The 21,279-nt window shown below is 41.9% G+C and overlaps 1 protein-coding gene across 1 annotated transcript in view; it reads left to right on the forward strand.

The window, feature by feature from the left end:
- Nucleotides 1–21,279, forward strand: part of FBF1 (Fas binding factor 1) — a 67,256-nt gene that overhangs the window by 23,760 nt on the left and 22,217 nt on the right. The window contains exons 9-21 of the mRNA XM_075177807.1: nt 189–302; nt 2,260–2,407; nt 2,675–2,808; nt 3,450–3,552; nt 3,721–4,110; nt 5,808–5,897; nt 6,203–6,273; nt 6,565–6,608; nt 11,480–11,572; nt 11,690–11,790; nt 13,927–14,130; nt 14,217–14,324; nt 20,981–21,120. Coding sequence (XP_075033908.1) covers nt 189–302; nt 2,260–2,407; nt 2,675–2,808; nt 3,450–3,552; nt 3,721–4,110; nt 5,808–5,897; nt 6,203–6,273; nt 6,565–6,608; nt 11,480–11,572; nt 11,690–11,790; nt 13,927–14,130; nt 14,217–14,324; nt 20,981–21,120 — 1,740 coding nt within the window. The remainder of the gene's footprint in view (nt 1–188; nt 303–2,259; nt 2,408–2,674; nt 2,809–3,449; nt 3,553–3,720; nt 4,111–5,807; nt 5,898–6,202; nt 6,274–6,564; nt 6,609–11,479; nt 11,573–11,689; nt 11,791–13,926; nt 14,131–14,216; nt 14,325–20,980; nt 21,121–21,279) is intronic.

A 21,279-nucleotide genomic window follows, 5' to 3' on the forward strand; every position in this document is an offset into this window, starting at 1 on the left:
AGTTCTGCTGATGCGTTTTGTCTGACTTGAGACCTTTTCAAAATTATTTTAGGTATATGTGATTTATTCTTTGGATCTTTAATTTTGTGGAACTAAAATAGACATTCTAGAGTAAAAAGCTGCTCCCCTGCATTCTGTTCAAGTAATGTTTGTGACATCGTGTTTTCTGTTCCATTTTTGGGCCAAAGACCTAGATGACCCACTTGAGGGCATCCTGTCTGATGGAGATATCGGACTTGGTAAGAAGACAGAAACTGCAGGACCTAAATCTGTCCCCGAACAAGCCCCTGTGACAACCAATGGTAAGGGATCTGGTGGATAACAGTAAAACACTTAATTGTTCCACATAGCAAAACCATTGTTACTTGACTGAGTGAGACATAAAGCATTCTAGTTGCAGAGGAGATGGACTCTGACATTTTATTGTAGTCTTACTGGTGACAAACGTATTATTCTTAGTAGTAGCCTTGTCTGTCCTAGTGTTTGCATTGCTGGACATCCCTGGTAGCCTGACTATGAGAGGTGACGAACTACGAATGACCCTTTTCTGCCCTGTTGGCTGATAAAAAGCCATAGGGCTACATTTACTAAACTGCGGGTTTTAAAAAGTGTAGATGTTGCCTATAGCAACCAATCAGATTCTAGTTAGCATTTATTTAGTACATATTACAATATGATAGCTAGAATCTGATTGGTTGTTTCAGGCAACATCTCCACTTTTCCAAACCCGCAGTTTAGCCCATAGTGTGTAAATTACTGTACTGCTACATAAAAAATGTAGTTGATTCTGTTGACTTTTAATTTGCGATTTGTTATTCTTCCTTTTCAGTTAAGTCATGTTTCATTTATTTATTTTTTACTTGTAAAAGTGTTTGATTTTGTTTTTAATTTGCACTGTCTAGTAAAATTCATGACAACGGTAAAAATATAAACTTAACAAAAATGTTATAGCAATGTTTATAAAATGTCACTGGAAACAACAGGACATTTTATAAAATTCCATGGGTGGAAGGTTCAGCTTCTTGCATGAATCCTGAGCTGTTCCGCAAGGCTCTATAGAACACTAAATTAACAAGAAGAGATGTAAAGAAAGGCATCCAGTGTTCTGTGGCTTCCTGCTTGCTTCCATTCTTGTCTTCACATCCACACATAATGACACTACTGCTGTCTAAGCCCTGTCTTACACCAGTGGGCAGGTCATGGACTCCCACAAGATCAGCACAATTGTATCCTGTCATGCTCTGTGTTGCTGTGGTCATTTGGATGGTATAATAAGCTACAATTCGTTCTGTACCTACAATTGTCAGGACTAGGGACACACAGACTTGTTGGTGATGAAGAATGAGAACAACAATAGTCTCTGAGGCTATTTACATGCTCTGTAATAAGAAGCAAGTTCATGGCTCAGGGTCAAAGCAATTACAGACTGTGGCCTAAGCGAACTAGGGGGCATATTTACTATGAGTCTGCCGATTCCTGGTGCTTTGAAGGCATTTTCTTCAAAGAGTAATTTTATTAAAGACAAAACCCCTTGGGCTAAGTCTTTAATAAAAGTGCCATTTAAAAAATGCCTTCAAAGTGCTGGGAATCTGCGGTTTTATGGAACTGCTGCATAGTAAATATACCCTTAGATCTCTCCACTAATCATGATATATAGACTCATTAGACCAGATTTCTCAACTCAACCCAGTCTATATCCTTTAAAGACCAGACCTCTCAGCTCATCCCAGTCTAAAGCCTCTACCAGCTCCTCATAGGGGCAGCCTCTTATAATAATGAAAATGATTCTCAAAGACTTATCCAGAGTTCCTTATACTGTAGTCACACAAACGTATTCTGAAGACTAATGTGGTCATTTTAGACCAAGTTAGCCAACAATAACCATGTCTAGCTCGACACAATAGTGTGATCACTTTAGAATAAGTTTGATGTGCCGTAAGCCAAAGACAACACTTATTCTAATAAAGTCATCAAGTAGTCATATTTACGTGCATGACCTTAAAACATCTGATCAATACTGATCAAATTTATTTCTCATCAAGTCATACTATTGTGTCGGGCTAGGCATGGTATTTTGTTGGCCAACTTGGACTACAATAACCTCATTGGCCCTCAGAATATATTTGTGTGACTGGAGTATAAGGATCTTTGGGTAAGTCCTTGAGAATCACTTTCATTATCGTTATTCACCTCCAGTGTCCCTATGCTTTTACATTATTTATTTACTGGATAGTGTGTAAATTCCTTCTCTTGTAATAGTCCCAGAGATCTCATCAGTAGTGAGTCCAAGAAGACATCATCCAGATTCTCGCAAGAAAAACGGTGTAAACTTTGAGACGGATACTGATGACATCTTGGACTCTTTGGGATTCAAAGACGGTCCTCAAAGTCCCCAGAAAGAAGAGGGGTAAGGGTGAAATATATTTCAAGGTTAAACACATAGATTAACACATTAATTTAATGTCAATGTAAACTCTACAATTCCACTTAGTCACTTTAAATTCTCTTTAAACTGCAATCTGTGTGCAATGTCTTATGATCCAGGAGAACTAAAATAAACCCCTTCTGATCTTAGACCTTCTGATAAACTACTGCTATTATCATAAAGCACCAACAAGGTATAATAGTTGTTTCTGCTTTGTTCAGTGGAATGAAGAATATTTTTATTTTTCAGCTCTGCTCCGAAACCTGCACGTTCCCAAGTAGACGAGCTCCTAGGGAGGGGGACTTCTGCCAAATTGTTGGAGAGGCCACCAACTGGGGAGAAGAAAGAATTCAAACTAGACCCCAAGTACCAGAATATGCCAGGTGAGAGAAGTGTAATTTTCATTTCTTCTACTGCCATCTGGGGGCACCCATCATTCTGGGTTAAGCTACATCAACAGAAGTCGGGGCACATTAAGAACAGACTCTCCCCTATGCTAAATTTTAATGTCTTCTTCTGTAGTTGGGGGGCTAATATTGCAGGTTATGTTGCACCCTCTAGGAGCCAGGAAACTGGGTCAAAATCTCACTTATATCTAATCGCTCCTCCTCGTTTTTTTTCCAATGCCCTGGTACAGGAGTGTGGCCTTGGGCGCTAGTTTCATTTTTACTTTTATTTTTAACTTTTTTATTTTTGCATTGTTTCCTGACAATAAGCACAGACCAACCCACCCAGGAATGCTGGATCTATTTGCTACTCTGCTCCTCTTGTTGGTCGTTCCCACTTGCTGGGCTAGTGGTAAACTGAGGAGGAGCAGGGGAAGAGGAGGATTATTGGGGAGAGGAGGAGTCAGAATTTTTTTCCTGTGCCCTGCCTCCTTGGGGGTGCAACATAACCCATCTCTGGTGTCCCCCTATAACATCAAAGTAATGGATTTAATGGTAAGTACAAACCAAATCCCTTTAATAAGTTATAATAAGGGGTGCATCAGAACATGGAAAATAACGAGAACATTCTTTGACAGAGAGAGAGGATCCACTGGGTGATGAGGGCTTTGCTTTTGGCTCCTACAAGCCCTCTGTGGCATTCAGCCCAGAAAGACGTCCATCACGACGTTCATCAGTCAGGTACTAGAGATACTGAACATTCCACAAGTGTGTAGACCTTTGTCTACACACTCGTTCCCCTACACTGTCTCTGCCCTCAATACCTCTTTCACATACTGTCTCACTCTTTTCACTCTTCTCTGTTTGTGAGATTGTCGCAATAACATTTATCCTTCTATCACCGCACAGATTTTCTGCAGATGGTAATAAAAACTTGAAGTCTGATGCAAGATCTCACTCCACCACCCCTATGGTTCGGAGCCCAGCCCAGGGTGAGAAGAGTGGAGCAGACTGGTTGGGTCTGAAAGACGAGGATGACCAAAACTTTACTCCTTCATTTCCTTTAAAAGAGCCTTTACAATCCTCTGCTGTGACACCCGGCTCTGCTGGCCGCTCACCAGCTGCAGCAAAAACGGATAATAGACCCACACCCCAGCCAAGAGCCAGCCTGATAGAGACTCCTACTGTGCATAAGGAAGATGATTGGTTGTCTTCTGTCTTGTCCCAGAAGAAAGCCCAGAAACAGGAGACGTTGGAAGCCCAGAATCACATTGAACTAAAAGAGACTTCTGGAAGCAGGTCAGTTCGATTGTTGTTTCTTCTGCAATATTTGGCCAAATATATCATCATCATCTATTTATATAGCGCCACTAATTCCGCAGTCTCTGCCCCATTGGAACTTACAGCCTAAATTCCCTAACACACACACACAAAGACTGAGAGAGACGAAGGTTAATTTAATAGCAGCCAATTAATCTACTAGTATGTTGTTGGAGTGTGGGAGGAAACCGGAGCACCAGGAGGAAACCCACACAAACACGGGGAGAACATACAAACTCCACACAGATAAGGCCATGGTCGGGGATCAAACTCATGACCCCAGTGCTATGAGGCAGAAGTGCTAACCACTAAGCCACTATGCTGCCCATATGATTATTAGCTGTCCTATATTTACACAGTTCTTTGTACTACCAAGACAAAGGATTGGATATATTGTGAACAAGTAATTGCATTTCATTAAAACAAGTTTAAAAACATAACACCTATACAGTTACAAAGTTCAGTTGTTTTTCTAGTAAAGGCTGATAACCCTCTTGAGTTTGGAAAGGGTACTGCATGGTATGACCAGACATGCTATGTCGGGGGTCTTATTTTTTAATCTGATGCAGAACAATATTTCATTTTTATTTTATCTTTTAGACCTCTTATGTTCCACGTGAGCAGACAGAGTCCTCCTGTGTCAGGCTTATTAATAGCCATTACTCAGTAATCAGAAATAAATTGTCAGAGACCGTGGGCTGAAAACATAGAGGAGTTCATCTAACTGCTTGTAGGCCTCCCAGACACCAAGTCCAGTACAGACAGAAAAACATATATATACGGATGTGAATCAATTGTTATGTGTGCACCATAGTATCAATTACGAACCCTAAACCCACCCCCGTATACCCATACCAAACTTTGTATGCTTGGATTATTACAAATTACCCCTAACTTCAACCGTTCCCTTCTAAAGGCAGAATGAATGAACTAAATGAGGCTGTGAGCTTAACCGAGACCCAACAATTATAACCCCCTAGTTTAGTGAACAAAGAGGAAGTATTATGTCAGAAAAGGAAGGGGAAACTTTTAAATAAAGGCCTTATAACATGGGACACTCCTATAATATTTGGTTACCAGAGAATGATATTGGTAACAATTTCCCAAGTGTAAATGATAAGAATAATTCTGTAACATTAACTACTTCCAAAATCATGGCATTTACATGGCATACTGCCACGGGGACAGGGAAACCTATCTGTGAACAATGTAGTTAAAACTCCAAAGGGGTATAAACTTGTTGATGATTCAAACAAAATGTGACAATTGATTCTCGGATTCATTAGCTCAGTTAGGCTTTTGGCTAACCAGTCCATTAGGGATTTTTCCTAATTAGGAATGAGGCCCCTACCAAATTGTGTATATATAACGTATACATAATACTAATTAAGATCTCCCATTCTTTACGTTATCTGCAAATTCTATCCATGGGATTTACGATGTTACAGAAGATGTTGGTAGCTTGTGATTTACTAATTATTACTATTATATGTAAACAGCTATATTACAATACTATTACCAACTACTATATGATTGTATATTGCATAGGGCTATACAATTGGTGATAATACAGACAGGGGCATACATTCTTACTTTCCTTTACTAAACTAACACTAATAGTGTAGCCTGACTTTCGATGGTTTGCAATGTACAAATGATCCCACTTCTCTCCCCAGTGGTCCAGCAGTGTCTGTGAACACCCCTCAGCTATCAGACTCTGGCAAGATTGTTAGAGATACCATGCCGGATGTAGCATGGGCATCTAGGTATGTATTACTGAGTCTCTACTTACCTTCTAGTGATGTGTAATATACTCTAGTCCAGGGTTTCCCAAACCCAGTCCTCAGGGCCCCCTAACAGTGCAGGTTTTTCATATCTCCTTGCTGGAGCACAGGTGTATTCATTACTGACTGACACAGTGTAACAGATCCACAGGCGGCCCTAATTATGTCACATGTGATCCAGAAAACCTGCACTGTTGGGGAGCCCTGAGGACTGGGTTTGGGAAACCCTGCTCTAGTCAATGTATATCATGCTACTCCACTGACTGACCTTGAATATCCTACCACAGGACCACTTTACCCTGGGAAAGTCCACAAAAACAATCATCTTCCACTCCTGCAGCATCAAACCATGTCACAGGTACTATGACCAGCCATGCTATCAGTTATCACACTGGCCAAAACTTGTAGCCTAAATGTAATTTCAGCCGTATATTCTTTTTTTTTTTTTTTTCATACCCCAAAGAACACCTCCATATGTAACTTTAATGCTTCTTTCTTCTCAAGCAGTTAGGACCATCATGTAACCTCACTATTATTTCCTATAACTCCTCATATTGCTCCATATGACAGTCACTGCTATGTCATCTGAGATATCCCATAAGTGGTACGTCTTTCTCTCTTTTCTTACACACGGTCTCTTATTTTACAGCTCCTTCCTCTGGGCCGTCAGAAGCTCACAGAGACCGAGTCCAGGTTAGTCTGCGATAAATGATCAGTTGTTTTTTTGCTTTTGTTTTAGTTTTTACCCATATTTTATTGACATTCCCAATTTCCAATAATCTGTTAATAAGACAGTATATTTAGACACGCGAATGGCCTGATTTATGTAGGAACGCAACTTCCGTTTAAAAGAAATTGCGCGTAAATTGCACATATGTTCGCTCATATTCAAGTGCAAGCAAATCTTAAGAAACATTTCCATATGAATATGGGTCTAAGAACATCAGAATGCATGCAACAAAAATAGTTCTATAAATGAAATTTTAAACTGTTAATATTATAATCATTAATGATAATATATGTGTCATGTGACAGCTGGGGGTGCACGCAGAGCCCCAGCCCTGGCTGTCAATTACTGCTGCTATGTGTACTCACAGCGCACAGCACGGACGGCTATGCAATGTCTGGAGAGGGGGGATGGAGATGCCCTGGAGGTACCGCCAATGCCAGCCACCCTCTCCCGACGTTGTTTTAGCCTTCCTAGGAGCCGGGCATAGTCCATGCACACTGTGCTTGTCCTCCATTGCTGTGAAGCACGCAAGACGTTGCAGCCTCTGCATGAGGAGGGATGGCAGCAGGTAAGTGTACCCTTACCCCGTACAGAAAATTGCAGTGTGTCCCCTAAGTAGACCCTTTGAGTTAATTTTTTTTTTAAAAAAAATAATTCTATGCTTAGGGGACTGGGTCAGGCTAGGGTCACTAAGCTAGTGAGCCCTGCTAGGCACTGGATTGGTGGAGGGGGTTGTCCTACTGGATTACTGCCAGTCCAGTGCTGGGCCCTGGGGGAACTGTTATTCCTCTCATGCACTTCCTCCTTGATAGTTGCCCACTCCTTTTTTGTTCAGACACCAGAATAGGCAGCCATTTCTTTTTCCCCAGGGTTTTGTCCTTTAGACTGTGGGGACCGACCCATATGGATTCAATCGGACAATGCCACGGCAGTGGCCTATATCAACTATCAAGGTGGAACCAGAAGTTCCTTGGCTATGATGGAGGTTACCAAGATGATGAAGTGGGTGGTACTACAGGTACTAGCCATTTCAGTGTTTTCTACCAGGAGTACAATTGGGAGGCCGACTATTTGAGTCGTCAGGCCATACATCCCGAGAAGTTGTCTCTTCACCCAGAGGTGTTTATTCAGTTGGTTCGTCAGTGGGGTCAGCCGGAGATCAACCTGATGGCTTCTTGGTTGAACCACAAGGTGGACAGGTATTGTGCAAGGACACGGGACCCTCAGGCTTACTTGCTATGACAGTCCCTCGGAAGTTCAGGTTTCAATGTTACCTCGTGTGCTGAAAAAGATAAGGTCCGAAAAGGTTCCAGTGTTCCTCTTGGCTTCAGATTGGCCGAAAAGATCCTGGTCCGCAGATCTTCTCGCTTTGTCCACAGATCCTCCTTGGCGACTACCCTTCAGGGAGGATCTTCTCAGTCAAGGCCCGTTCTTTGATAAGGACCTAGATCGCTTGGCTTTGATGGCCTGGAGGTTGAAACCCTGATTCTTCGAAGGAAGGGTCTCTCATATAGAGTGGTTCAGACTGTGATCCAGACCAGGAAGATTTCATCTTCCAGTTACTACTATTGTATTTGGAAGTCTTACATTGGTTGGTGTGAAAGGAAAGAGGTTTCGACTTCTTCCTTCCGTTAGGGTAGAGTATTGGCATTCTTGCAATACGGTCTAGATAAGGCTCTGGGCCTGGCATCCCTTAAAGTCCAGGTCTTGGCTCTGTCTGTTTATTTTCAGTGGCTTTGTTACCTGACGTGCAAATATTTCTTTAGGGGGTTTTACATGTCCAGCCATCGTTTTTTCCTCTGGTGGCACAATGGGATCTAAATTTGGTTCTCTGCGCTGCAGAAATCACTATTTGAACCTCTGGAGTCTGTTTCCTTGAAATTTCTCACTTGGAAGGTTTCCTTTTTACTGGTTATTTCCTCAGCCAGGCGGGTGTCGGAGTTGGCGACTCTCTCTTGTCGCTCTCCCATCCCTTATCTTTCATGATGATCGGGTGGTTCTATGCACTGCATCTTCATTTCAGCCTAAAGTGGTTTCTAAGTTCCATATAAAAGGAGATTGTTGTCCCTTTGTTGCTTAAGAATCTGAACTCCAACGGTCAGTGTTCGGGTCTTCTGCTGGATGTGGTTAGAACTTTGCAAATTTATGAGGGATGTACGTCATCTGTGTGAATAACAGATAGTCTTCTGGTGTTGTATGATGCTTGTAAACGTGGCTGGCCGGCCACAAAGCAGACTGTAGCAAGATGAATTACTGCTACTATCCATCAGGCTTATGTTTCTGAGGGATCTCCAGTTCCTGAAGGTCTTACTGCTCATTCCACCAGGTTGGTTAGTGCCTCTTGGGCCCTGCAGCAGTTTTGTCCATAAAGGTTTATGTGCCGCTCATTCTGAACATTCCCACCCATCGGGGCAGCTTTGGAACGTCCTCTTGGTGAGCAGGGTACCCCAACTGTTTGTGCATGTGAAAATTAGATTTTTGTACTTACTGTAAAATGTCTTTCAATTTACGCAGTTGAGGGACACTGCTCTCCCACCCTTTTGTTCTGACAGTTCTGTTGAATGTTCTGTTGTTTGTGTTTTGCCCTCTCTTGTGGGTTTGTTAGTTAAATAAACTCATGAGTATGGCCGGAAGGGCAGAGGAGCAGGCTAGACAAGTTTTTATTGCTTTACTCCACAGCGCCCTCTATACCCCAAGGTGAGCAGTGTCCCCCAATATTAAGAAGGCTTGAATATCATTAAAACTCAGGAGGGGATACACCCAAAGGAAGCCCACTTTGTCTCGCCACTAGAATGTCAGGTTTGCACACGAAGGATGAGTGAGATCCTGCTGTCTCAGCTGGTATTTGCTAGAATCCCCCAGAGGCGCGGAGTCTAACAGAGTGGAAGGTATTCACCAGGGATCCCCACAAGGAGATTGGGGCTTCAGCGACTTCCACCCTGTAGATCGCGGCCCTCTAGGGAAGTTCCCAGTGAGACAGAACAGAGAGGTGGCTTAAGAGGCAACTTGACACTGAGGAGTAAACCCAGTGAAGGGCAGCTACATGAGTCCTTAGTAGAGCACCAGAGAGAAGGAGATGCTCTGCCCGAACAGGGTAACTCACGAGGAGGTGGCAAGGCAGAGATCAGAGATATACAGTATATACAGTAGATGATGAACCACAGCTATTACCACTTGGAGGGTGGACGGATCAGCCAGGTCAACGGTACATGTAGAGTAGATAACAGACGATGATCCCAGTGATTACCTCTAAGGAGTGGAACATGTAGGCAGAGATCAGCGGTGTACAAGATATGCAGCAGACGATGAACCACAGCTATTACCACATGGGAGTAAAATGGATAAGCGGAGGTCAGCGATGCATGCAGAGTAGATAGCAGGCGTTGATCACAATGATTACCACTAACGAGTGGAACAGGTGACCAGAGATCAGCGGTGTCCAGGTTATGCAGCAGACGGTGAACCACAGCTATTACCACATGGGAGTGGAACGGATCCGGATCAGCGGAGGTCAGCGGTGCATGCAGAGTAGATAGCGGGCGTTGATCACAGCGATTACCACTAACGAGTGAAAGAGGTGAGCAGAGATCAGCGGTATCCAGGTTATGCAGCAGACAGTGAACCACAGCTATTACCACTTGGAGGTGGAACGGATCAGCGGAGGTCAGTGGTGCATGCAGAGTAGATAGCAGGGGTAAATACAACAGAGTGAAGGAAGCTGTTTCAGGCCAGGTGAATACTCGAAGAACCAGCAGTGAGAAGGTGAGGGGAGGAGCCTTATAAAGGAGTATTGACCAATGGCTAGATAGGCCAGATAACACAGGTGAAGCAAGCACAGGTGCAGACTGCTGCTGACAGCATGCACATTGAGGAGACTTAAGGTGAGGGTATATGTGCTGAGTCTCGGGTGGAGATGCCCGGAGAGTGGTGTGTGACCTGGAGCATGTTTGTATCCCTTCCTGACGGGAACGGAGGGTTCCCAGAGAGTCACAAGTATGGGGAAATTAACGTATGTCTATTTTTCAGTGAGAGGCATATCCTGAGAGATTGTGCTTTATGCGAATATTCAAGCTTGACCAGAACTTGGGTATAAAAGTACCAGGAATGTATAAATATTAAGTAGGTTGCTCTGTGGGATGGAGCAACACTCCATATTAAGTAAACAGAGAAGTCGATGTAAGTAATAGGGACCCAATGTTTAGCTGACTAGGGCATTTAATCACATACATGTTAGACTTTAAAATTGGCTGACTTAAGATTGGAAACTAGAACTTGCTCTTTGCCAGATGTAATGAGAATATTTTTTTTTCTAATCAACCCTCCATACATCCATACTGTATGTCAATTTGTTTGATTGCCCAGTATCCACACATTTGTATTATTTGAAAATGTACTCAATAAAAAGTTATTGCAAAAAAAATAAAAAAAATGTAAGAGGGTCCCAAGGTCTTGCTCATGAGTCTCCATGAAAGTTTTTGCATTGTCCATTCTCCCCTCCATCAGTGGTAATTTGTGGTGGGGCAGCGTTTTCTGCAGAACCAATCTAATCTTTGAAACTCGTCATCCCCACAACTTTGCACATCAGAGGATGGGCGGGAGGAGAAGCAAGGATGCAGTTATCTAATGAGGAATGCGAGTTAAGGATTCTTGTGGCTAGACAGAGTTGTTATCAGTAACGTGCCTGAGAAAAGCATGGCAAAGTCAAAGCCGGCCGTCTATTTTCGCTGCGCTCCTGCGTCCTCTGATCATGGGAGCTAGTAGTCCTCTTGTTGACACAGCTTGCATGGACTTTCTTTTGAAGCTCAAACTCTCCTCTTTGTCTTTTTCTCTGCAGCCAGTTCCTGTTCCATCCAAGGTCCAAGAAGGTGAAAAGCATGACATGGAGGTGTTGCAATCCCAGAATCAGGTTCTGGATCTTCAGGCTCAGGTATGAGGTTTGGTGCATAGTACTCAATCTCTTCGATGAAATGAATGCTCATAGATTGCCTAGCACTTCAGAAGGCTAAGATCCAATGTCACGCTCTAAAGACTGTGTGCATTACAGGTGAGAAAGCTTCAGCGAGAGTTGGAACAACAAAACCTGTTCGTGGAGACTCTGCAACAGAGACACAGAGAAGATCTGGAGCTGAATGAGAATGCACACAGGTACCTGCAAATATATTTTTGCACTCTTGGTCAACACATAATGAGACTCACAATAATAAAATATATATCTGCATGTGGTCAACTTTTAAAGCAGAACTGCTATTACAATATTATTTTAATAGAAAACCACCTCCCCACAATTAGCAAATCTTTCAAGCTAGAGATTTTTATCTACCAACAACAGCTTTTGCCTTGGCCACTAGCTGAGGGCTAGACTTCCAAGAAAGCATGTCTCACTTTGTCCTCAGTATGCAGTCTCTCACCACACATACGATTGCATGTTGTGCTCAAGAGTCAGGTCACATCTGCTGCCATAGCAATGTGAGCTTATAGAGTATTGAGTGCTAGATGTATGGTTGCGTTTTCCACAATGGGCTCCTGTAGCTACTCTGAGCTCACTGTGTAAACATGGGTACACATCTATGCAATTATCGTGCAGATCACAAGATTCACGATCGTTTGGTCAGATATCACAAGAGTGTGTATGCTCCAACGATCCCAAAACACATTGCATGCGTTGATTTGGTTTTCTAAACTCCCTAAAAATCACGATCAATGATGGAACTGCGTCGGGCAAATGTGGAAGTGCGTACACAGTCACGACCAGCAGTGTAGGCAGGTGTCTGTAGAGTGTGTCGCAATCTTTTCATCAGATGGTTATGAGAGATGAAGATCACAGATCTGAAGGTAAATTGTGTAGGTATGTATGCATGAACCCGCATGACCTTTCGGACTTTCAGTTGTTGGTGATGTTGTTACAGAAATTGCATCTGAAGTAAGATTGCATAGGTGTGTACCCAGCTTAATAAGTAATATTGCGCTAGTTACATGTATGTATCAGTGCAGGTTGATTTTGCTTCGTTAATTTACATAGATGAACAACAGCTATGCAATATCATTGTTCAGACTGACTTAAGATAGTATAAACCAGGTCTGGCCAACCTGTGGCTCCCCATGTGTTGTGAAACTACAAGCCCCAGCATGCTTTGCCAGTAGATAGCCAGTCGATAGCTGTCAGGGCATGCTGGGACTTGTAGTTTCACAACACCCTGAGACCAAAGGTTGGCCAGGCCTGGTACAGACGCTAAATACAGCTCTGTCTATACCACATGTTTTATGATGGAAGTAAAATCTCCTTTATGAGTATGGTATATTTTGGAAGGACAAACAATATAAAGCTAAGAGTGGCAGGGACATTGTTCATTTAAAACTGGCATTTTTGCTAACTCTACCTCCTTAGCCTCATTTGCATATAACACTATGGGCAACAATATAATGCTGGAGACAGATAAAGATAAATGACTAAATTGTATTTATGTAGATCTACTATTGTATACACATTGACGCTGATGTTGGCCATTCATGTTGCAATATTATCTGCTATTGCTACATGTAAAGCATAAAAATGATCTCAATGCCCATTATTTATAAAAAAAAAAATCAGTAGGATTATGTTGGTAAAAGTGGTTGGAATGTGAATACAAATGGCCCCAAAGACTTGTGCCTGCAGACATCTTTGAATCGTTACTAGTAGACCCCAATGACCCCAGAAGTGATGTGACCACTCAGCCCAACAGCTAAGCAGCCGGATCTCATCCAATTTGATCAACTTTTCATGTGGCCATATTCAACATTAAGGGCTAGATTTACTAAGCTGCGGGTTTGAAAAAGTGGGGATATTGCCTATAGCAACCAATCAGATTCTAGCTATCATTTTGTAGAAGGTACTAAATAAATGACAGCTAGAATCTGATTGGTTGCTATAGGCAACATCCCCACTTTTTCAAACCCGCAGCTTAGTAAATCTAACCCCTAGTCTTGTCGTCAGGGGAGGGCTGGCAAGCTTTAGCCCGAGGGGCAAGACTCGACTCAGCAGCCTATTTTAAATGAAAAAAAAAAATGCAGGTGGCCCAGTGACCCAGCCCAAGGTAGACCACTATGGGACCGGCCAGATGCCCCCCGCTGCCCCCCAGCCCAGCCTGCCTCTGCTTGTCATCTGGTGTTTGGGTTGAGTGGCAGGATAGTGTGTAGCTTTACTACTACCTGGAGCCCAAATATGTAGACACATTAGATTTCCTCGCTTGGTTTCCAGGTGATGTGTTTACATGTAGTTTATTCTTCACGCTGTATTCATAGAAACCGCTTGAAGCTGCTGGAGGAATCTGCCAGCCAGAGGGAGGAGCGTTTGCGCCTGGAGAACCAGGATCTTTCTGTACAATACCTTGCCCGCTGCCAGAGCGCAGAGAGCGAGAAAACCGAAATGTCTATCTATCAGCGGAAAGTCACAGAGTTCCAGCAGGAAAAGGAGGTTGAGCTAAAGAGGATAAGAGAGCTGCAGAGGTGAGAAGCAAGGCTTTATTGCCCTAATCCTTTCATGTCAGGCAGGTTATCAGAAGTGTTTTATATATTCTCACTCCCTCCCACAGATTATCTGTCCAGGAAATGTGCAGAGACCTTAAGGAACAACTGCAGCGGCTCAAACACCTCAAAGACCAAGAAATCGATGCAGTGACCAGCGCCACTTCACAAACAAGGTGCACACAAAACTATTGTGAAGAGCAAATCATTTTCATTAAGTTCTATTGCGCTGCTAGCTTGAATATTGGCTATTGGCCACTAGCAACATCTCAAAGTCAGCATGTCCATATCTTATCCCCCTGAATTGTGTCGTAGTTAGATTAGTATACAGATGGAACATGTCTCTATAAGGCAAACAGTGCAATTGTGCGCCAGTCACACATTGTGTACACAGGGCCTAATTATCCAATAAGCTGCAGCCAGGGGTGAAAAGCTTTTGTGGAGGGTGCAAAACTGCAAATTTGTCATGGAGAGGTATTAACTGAAATTAATTTTAAAATATTAGAGAATAGTTATTCTCCAAGTTAAAAATAAAATATGAAAGAAAAGTGTAGTAAGGTTTTAAACGACAGACGCAGGAGTGACAGTCTCCTCCACCCTCACATCTTCACCCTCAGTAACGCTCCTTCACACCTCCGTTCTGTTATACAGTTCTGATTTTAATGAAAATGAGTAAGATTGCAGTGACCCTTTTATAAAGCCTAGTGGAGATGAGTTTCAAAAATGGCCAAATTAGCCTGGTGTGTAAGGCAAAGGGATGATACCAGCACATTAGGGGGGTTTGCCAGATCGTGCCACGCGCCTAAAAGAAACAGGCGGCATCTGTATGTGCAACATGGCATCATACTGCTACTTTGCTGAAAGCTTGGGACAGATAGATGGTGATTCCAAGGGGGTATATTTACTAAACTGCGGGTTTGAAAAAGTGGAGATGTTGCCTATAGCAACCAATCAGATTCTAGCTGTCATTTTGTAGAATGCACTAAATAATTGAAAGCTAGAATCTGATTGGTTGCTATAGGCAACATCTCCACTTTTCCAAATCCGCAGTTTAGTAAATCTAGCCCCAAGTCTTGATTCCCACTGTGGTCATTGGTATATGTAGGTGGTGGGGATAATTGTGTCTACTTTGGAAGGGGATTTCTAATGAGTTTATCCAAGTCTGCTTCAAGCCTATGCTGTCCACTGCCAGGGCTGCCAAGAGGAATTAAGGGCCCCGGTACAACAAATTGATGGGGCCCCACCCCCTTATAGTTGAGTAAGCAAAAAAAAATTGCGCCGCCTAATGGCGCAGCAAAATTTTTCAGGGGTGTGGTCACACAATTGGGGGTGTGGCAATGTGCCATTGGTTCGTGGCTAGCACAACAAAATCACTGGGTCCTGAATTCCCCGGAGCGTGACAAGCACTCCTGACTTTCAGGACATCTAGCACCCTTGTGTAGTATAGGAAGAATGCAGTGTGTACAGAAAGAGTTCAGTCTTGGCCTGCGCTCACTGGGCTCACCAAACACTCACCAAACATTGGCATTGTCCCTACTAGAATCACAACATTTCCTTTCTTTAACCCCCTGTGCCATGCTGCTTGTCCCTCTTTTCTTTAACCCCCTGTGCCATGCTGCTTGTCCCTCTTTTCTTTAACCCCCTGTGCCATGCTGCTTGTCCCTCGGTGCCCCCCCTGTTTTTTAACCCCTCTGTGCGCCCCTTGTTTTTTATCCCCTCTGTGCCCCCCCAACTACCCTGCTCCCCCCACCAACGACTGAGCCCCCCTGCCGCCGCAAAAAAAATTGAAAAAAAATCGTCGGCGCTAGGGCCCGGGCCGGGCCCCCTGACATACCCGGGCCCGGGTAATTAGTACCCGCACCCCCCCTCCTCTTGGCAGCCCTGTCCACTACACATCTACTAGCCCAGGTACCAGTGAACATTTACATTACAATTAACATAGCAAAACGAGTATAAGGAGATTAGACTGGTGTAAAGAAAAAGGAAGTATAAAACTATACTTTTATTCAAAATCTTCAGAAATAAAAGATGGATAAAAAGATGGGTGTTTATTTATATTCTATTCAGTTGTAGATTTAGTTGCAGAGATGACACCCTGATTGCATAACATAGTTACAGTATTACATAAATATAATATAACTATTGATTGGCAATTCTGTATACACTACAGATTCCACATGCTAAACCAGCTTTTCAGATGTTATTGGGCTACAAAACTGTAACAAGTTTAAAATTCTATAGGACACTAAGTAGACATCTTGTGTATTCGGATAGTACTGCACTAGACGCACTTTCACATAATTCTAATACTCCCAAATGATTAAACATAACCGTTGTCCAGAATCTTGGCGAACACACAGATTTATATTGTATCTAAGCGGCCATATGTTCATTTATATACAAAATAATAACACTTTCATTCAAAAATAATGGTACTAAATAAATAATGAATTTGGTGATAAGTTTTTGGAGGAAGGATTAACAAGCGACCCAGACCACTCCTGTTACACTACCTTAAAGATACATTACGCTATCTAATGATCGCATTGCAAGCCATACACGTGTTTCAGTTGCCATTCGTGCAGCTCTCCTTAGTGTTCAATGTAATATTTGACCGACTCAAGAATATCTTTTTCATTATTTTTATAAAGGGATCAATGGAGACCACCCCTGTAACACCCCCCCTATGAAGCGCTCTCCTGAACAATGGCTTAAACAGGGGTGGACCTAGACTTATTTTTAGGGGGGGCGATAAAGCATAGTCACGACTCCCCTTCATTCTGATTGGCTGGTCCCAGTTGACTCCACCCCTGATAAAGTGGCCCCGCCCCCTTGATCGGTATCTTAGCAATTTAAAATGTATGCCCCTGGGCCTAAACAACCTAGTTCTTACTGTATGAGCACATTGTCATGTAAACAAATCCCAGTTGTCTTGCAATGAATGGAATCACGTATCTCATATTATTTAACAATAGTAGCACTACAAAAGTACTTAGACGGGAGGCTATATACACACACAAGATATGCAGTAGTCGCTCCTATATGTGCATATGTGCTTACTTGTGATCTACAACATGGTTCTTTCCTACCCTCCATTAAATAGCTGTTTCTATGCATGCAGAGAACATACTGGCTGCTTTTGCATGTAACACACAAATACTAACTTTATTTTTAAACCACAATTTAGAGTTGAGCTAGGAGATGCCCCCTACCAACTCTAAATTGGTCCGCACAATTAAATCTTTCCCCCACCTGCTGTGCAACATGGTTTTGCCAAGGTGCATATTTTCTCCTTTTTTTTGCTTTGCTGCTAAACTTAATTTGATTGTTTTCCATAGTGAGTTTACAGTACTCCTAGTTTTCACCTTTTTCCCTTATTACCTTCAATGTTTTTTTTCTATTTAACTACATTAATTGCCTATTTTCATAGAAATGTTATTACCATATAGTCTGAACTTTTGGTTTCTATACTTTTATTTACACTTTCTCAGTCTACAAGCTCCATCGCTCCTCTAAGATGATCAAACTTTACCCTTCTGAAATTCTGTATTTTGTAAGCTCCTCATAAAACATTTTATTGAAACTCAAGTCAAATGTTACCATGTTGTAAACATGTATTCCTATTGGCCCCTTCAACTATATATAAGATATTATATCTGTTCTGTAAAGTAGTGTCAGGACCGGCAGCGTTCTCTCTCTAGTTGATTCTATTACCACAACACTTGCAAAAAGTAGTTATTTTTTTTTACATATTTAACACCAAAACACAATAGTATAGTTCAATTTTCGATCCTTATATATTATAAAGGCACAGTCATGCCCTTATATTAAGGTTACGTCTAATAAACGACATTCTGCCATTATAAATCTGTGAGGGGGGTATGGTGTTTGCGGGGCTACATTTTAAAAAGTATTAAAGCTATTAAACTGAAATTTGGCATGCGAATGAAGAACCGTACTTAGGTGCCGCATGCCAAATTTCAGAAAAAAAGAATAAAAAATGACAAATTAGGAATAATCTAAAGTTCAAAATCTCGCCTATTTTGCAAAAGTCACTGTTTTTATGTTTTTTTGGGGTGAAAGCGTAACTCAGTGTACAGGAGGTCTAAAGACTTGCGGTTTGTGTTATAAGAAAGCTATTATGATTGAGGAGTGCCTTTGAGGGTTTAAAATTTTGAGAAAGTTATAGTTTTTTTACAATTTGGTAAAGTAGGCCCCATTTTAAAGGGGGGATTTCATAACGTTGCGTATGTCAGTTAGAGGTGTGTGCTGGTGTACTCAGACTGGCTTCACTTGAGAGCACAAACATGGCTGAGTCTCTGGGTAAGGGATTTTCATCTCTGAGCTGAAGAAATGACCCACATTTTCTAGCCACAGGGGGGGCTGGTTAGTGTTTTGGGGATATGGCAGGGGCATATGTATACTATTAGCCCAGGCACTGCTCTCAATTGAGAGTTTAATCTCTCCCTGTGGTGCCAGAGATGGCTGTAAGTGAATCAGTTGTAAACTTCCCGCCCCTTAGTGACATCAGTTAATTTATTCACGGCACTGAGCTGGGGGCAGGAAATTCAAAAGTGATTGGTGGTATTTGTACTGAGGTATTTGGATATATTCTTTATTATTATATTAAAATAAACTAGTTTTTATTTTTCTTTTGCTGTGGGAACATATGTATATACCCCTTGCAGCTTTGTTTGTTCTGGTGCTCTCTGTGCGTTCAGTTTACTCTACTGAGCATTTTAGCGGGAAATATTTTATTAGTTAAGTCTTGTGTGCTTTATGTATCCTTGAATTGTTGTTAAAAGTCAGCTTAGGCCTTGTAAGGGAATGTAATGGCAAACTTTGCTCACTGATAACCAAACTAAGTAGAGGCTTCTCTACTATTTAAATATATTTTTAATATATTATTTTGTAGTTTTTTTATGAAGTTATTCTACTGTCCCTTTCTAAGACACAGAGAACCTAAACTACGATAAAGGTAAACCATACTTGCCAACTTGTTGAAGTTGGCTTCTGGGAGCGGTGGGCGTGATGGGGGCGGGTCTACAAAATTTACGTCATGTTGGCCCCGCCCCCATGACGTAATGAAGCAAACGCGTAATTTGACAGCAGGGGGTGGGGTCAAACGCAGTGAATCGCAGCGTTTTGGCCCTAATTCTGCCCACTTCACTAGTCAGTGGGCAGAATTCCTTGAGACTCTCGCGAAATGCGGGAGTTGGCAAGTATGAGGTAAACTAAGAAAATGTACTACTACTGTATGTGTGTATTCCAGTGAACACACAGATCTGTGAATTAGCAGCTCCACCATTTTGTGAGTGACAGCAATCTCACTCCATGATAGTGCTGAATCTGCAGCTAACCACAGAATGTGATGGCAAACCATGTCTCTGTTGCGCAAGGAACACGTCCATTAATGTTTCTGCCTTAATCGTCGTAAATTCATTGCATTTTGCAGTTTGAGTTGAAGAGTTTCAATCGTTTTCTTACATTGTAGATTGTGTATAAGGAACCTTAATCGGACATGTTAAACTGTAAGGTTTTTTGTCTATGAAATATATATATATATATATATATATATATATAAACAGGGATACACTGCACTCTCCAAACACATAATTAATGCTGTACTAAATACTGTTCTATAATAAAAACAGGGAATGTTAGTTCCACATATTGCAATATATGTTAAGCTGACCAACTCACGCCAAAGTCTTCCCAATCTGGTCAGTCCTAACATGATCAAATGCTATGCTATTTATCTGGGCTTAAGGCTTACCTGCACACAGGTTTTGAAGGCAAGTCTTTCCCAAGCACTAGCAGCCATGGGAGACCTGGGACTCACTTGACACAAGTTGGAATTAATGTAAAGAATGGGGTGCAAGAGTGATGGGACTTACATTGTATAAACAAAAACAGACATAGATCTTCTGCACTCACCATGTACAGACTGGGGTGCAAGAGGGGGTTGCCCACATTCTATAGACAGAAAAACAGGGATACTCTGCACTCTCCAAATACATAATTAATGCTATACTAAATACTGTTCTATAATAAAAACAGGCAATTAGCCTATGAAAATGTTGTCAGTAAATATGTGCATTGTTTTTCACACAGAAAATATTCTTCCCACTAACCCAGGAATAAATAAGTATATATGTAGGTGTGTGTCAACTGCTTATAGTGGTACCTTTCAGCTGGGTAGTCCCCTTCCCAGCCCCCAAAAAAGAAATTAATTATTAGGTCAGTGCATAATTTAATAGAGAAATGATAAATTTGCTGTGAAAACATGTAATACTACAGGTGCTATAAAAAATAAGTTTGAATACCAAAATACTGAGATATTACAATGCAATAATTTAACATCCAAACGTATATTTAAATAGATGCTGGCATTTTGTGTAAGACAATTATTGCCTAACACAATTAATACGTTGTTCTGGGGAACCACAGAATTCTTATTATTTGTAACACAGTTGTCAAACTTCTTTTTGAAAACAGCCTTATGGTTTAATGCATTACTACGTAGTGTCCGTCACCAACATTCTAAAAGCCTCTTCGGAGGTTGACAGACCCACAAGATTTATCCAGATTAGTGTTCTGCCACATATTGAAAATATATACCGGCCTCTTCCATTGAGGAATGGTTCAACCGTACCGCCATTCTCAGGGCACCTGGTCTGTGGTAAAGGCTTACCATATTTTTCCTCCATTGTAATTGTGGTTAAGTTTACACAACATCCACATAATCCATTCTTTCTCTTTCCTGTGTTCTTACACTTGCCCATGCAGTAGTAGTTTCATACTATTCATTCATTTTTTTTGGCTTTCTTAGGTCGTTAAATGGAATCATTGAACAAATGGAATCCTTCTCTCACAAGCTGAGCGATCTCTCTATGCGAGTAGACAGCACCCATATAAACACAAGCCAGGAGATAGAACTTGGAGCACGCCAGAGAGAGGCACAACTTCAAGGTATCAAAACTGCCTAAAAATCTTGTCACCAATATTTACCATACGTTGACATGCAATCCGAGAATGAAACGCTTGTTGGCCACAGTCCATCCTCACATATGGTCCAATTGCCAAGCAATTGTCTTTTTAATGTGGCTTAAAGATGATTGATTTCATATG

This window comes from Mixophyes fleayi, chromosome 6, assembly GCF_038048845.1.
Source record: "Mixophyes fleayi isolate aMixFle1 chromosome 6, aMixFle1.hap1, whole genome shotgun sequence".
NCBI classification, from domain to species: Eukaryota; Metazoa; Chordata; class Amphibia; order Anura; family Limnodynastidae; genus Mixophyes; species Mixophyes fleayi.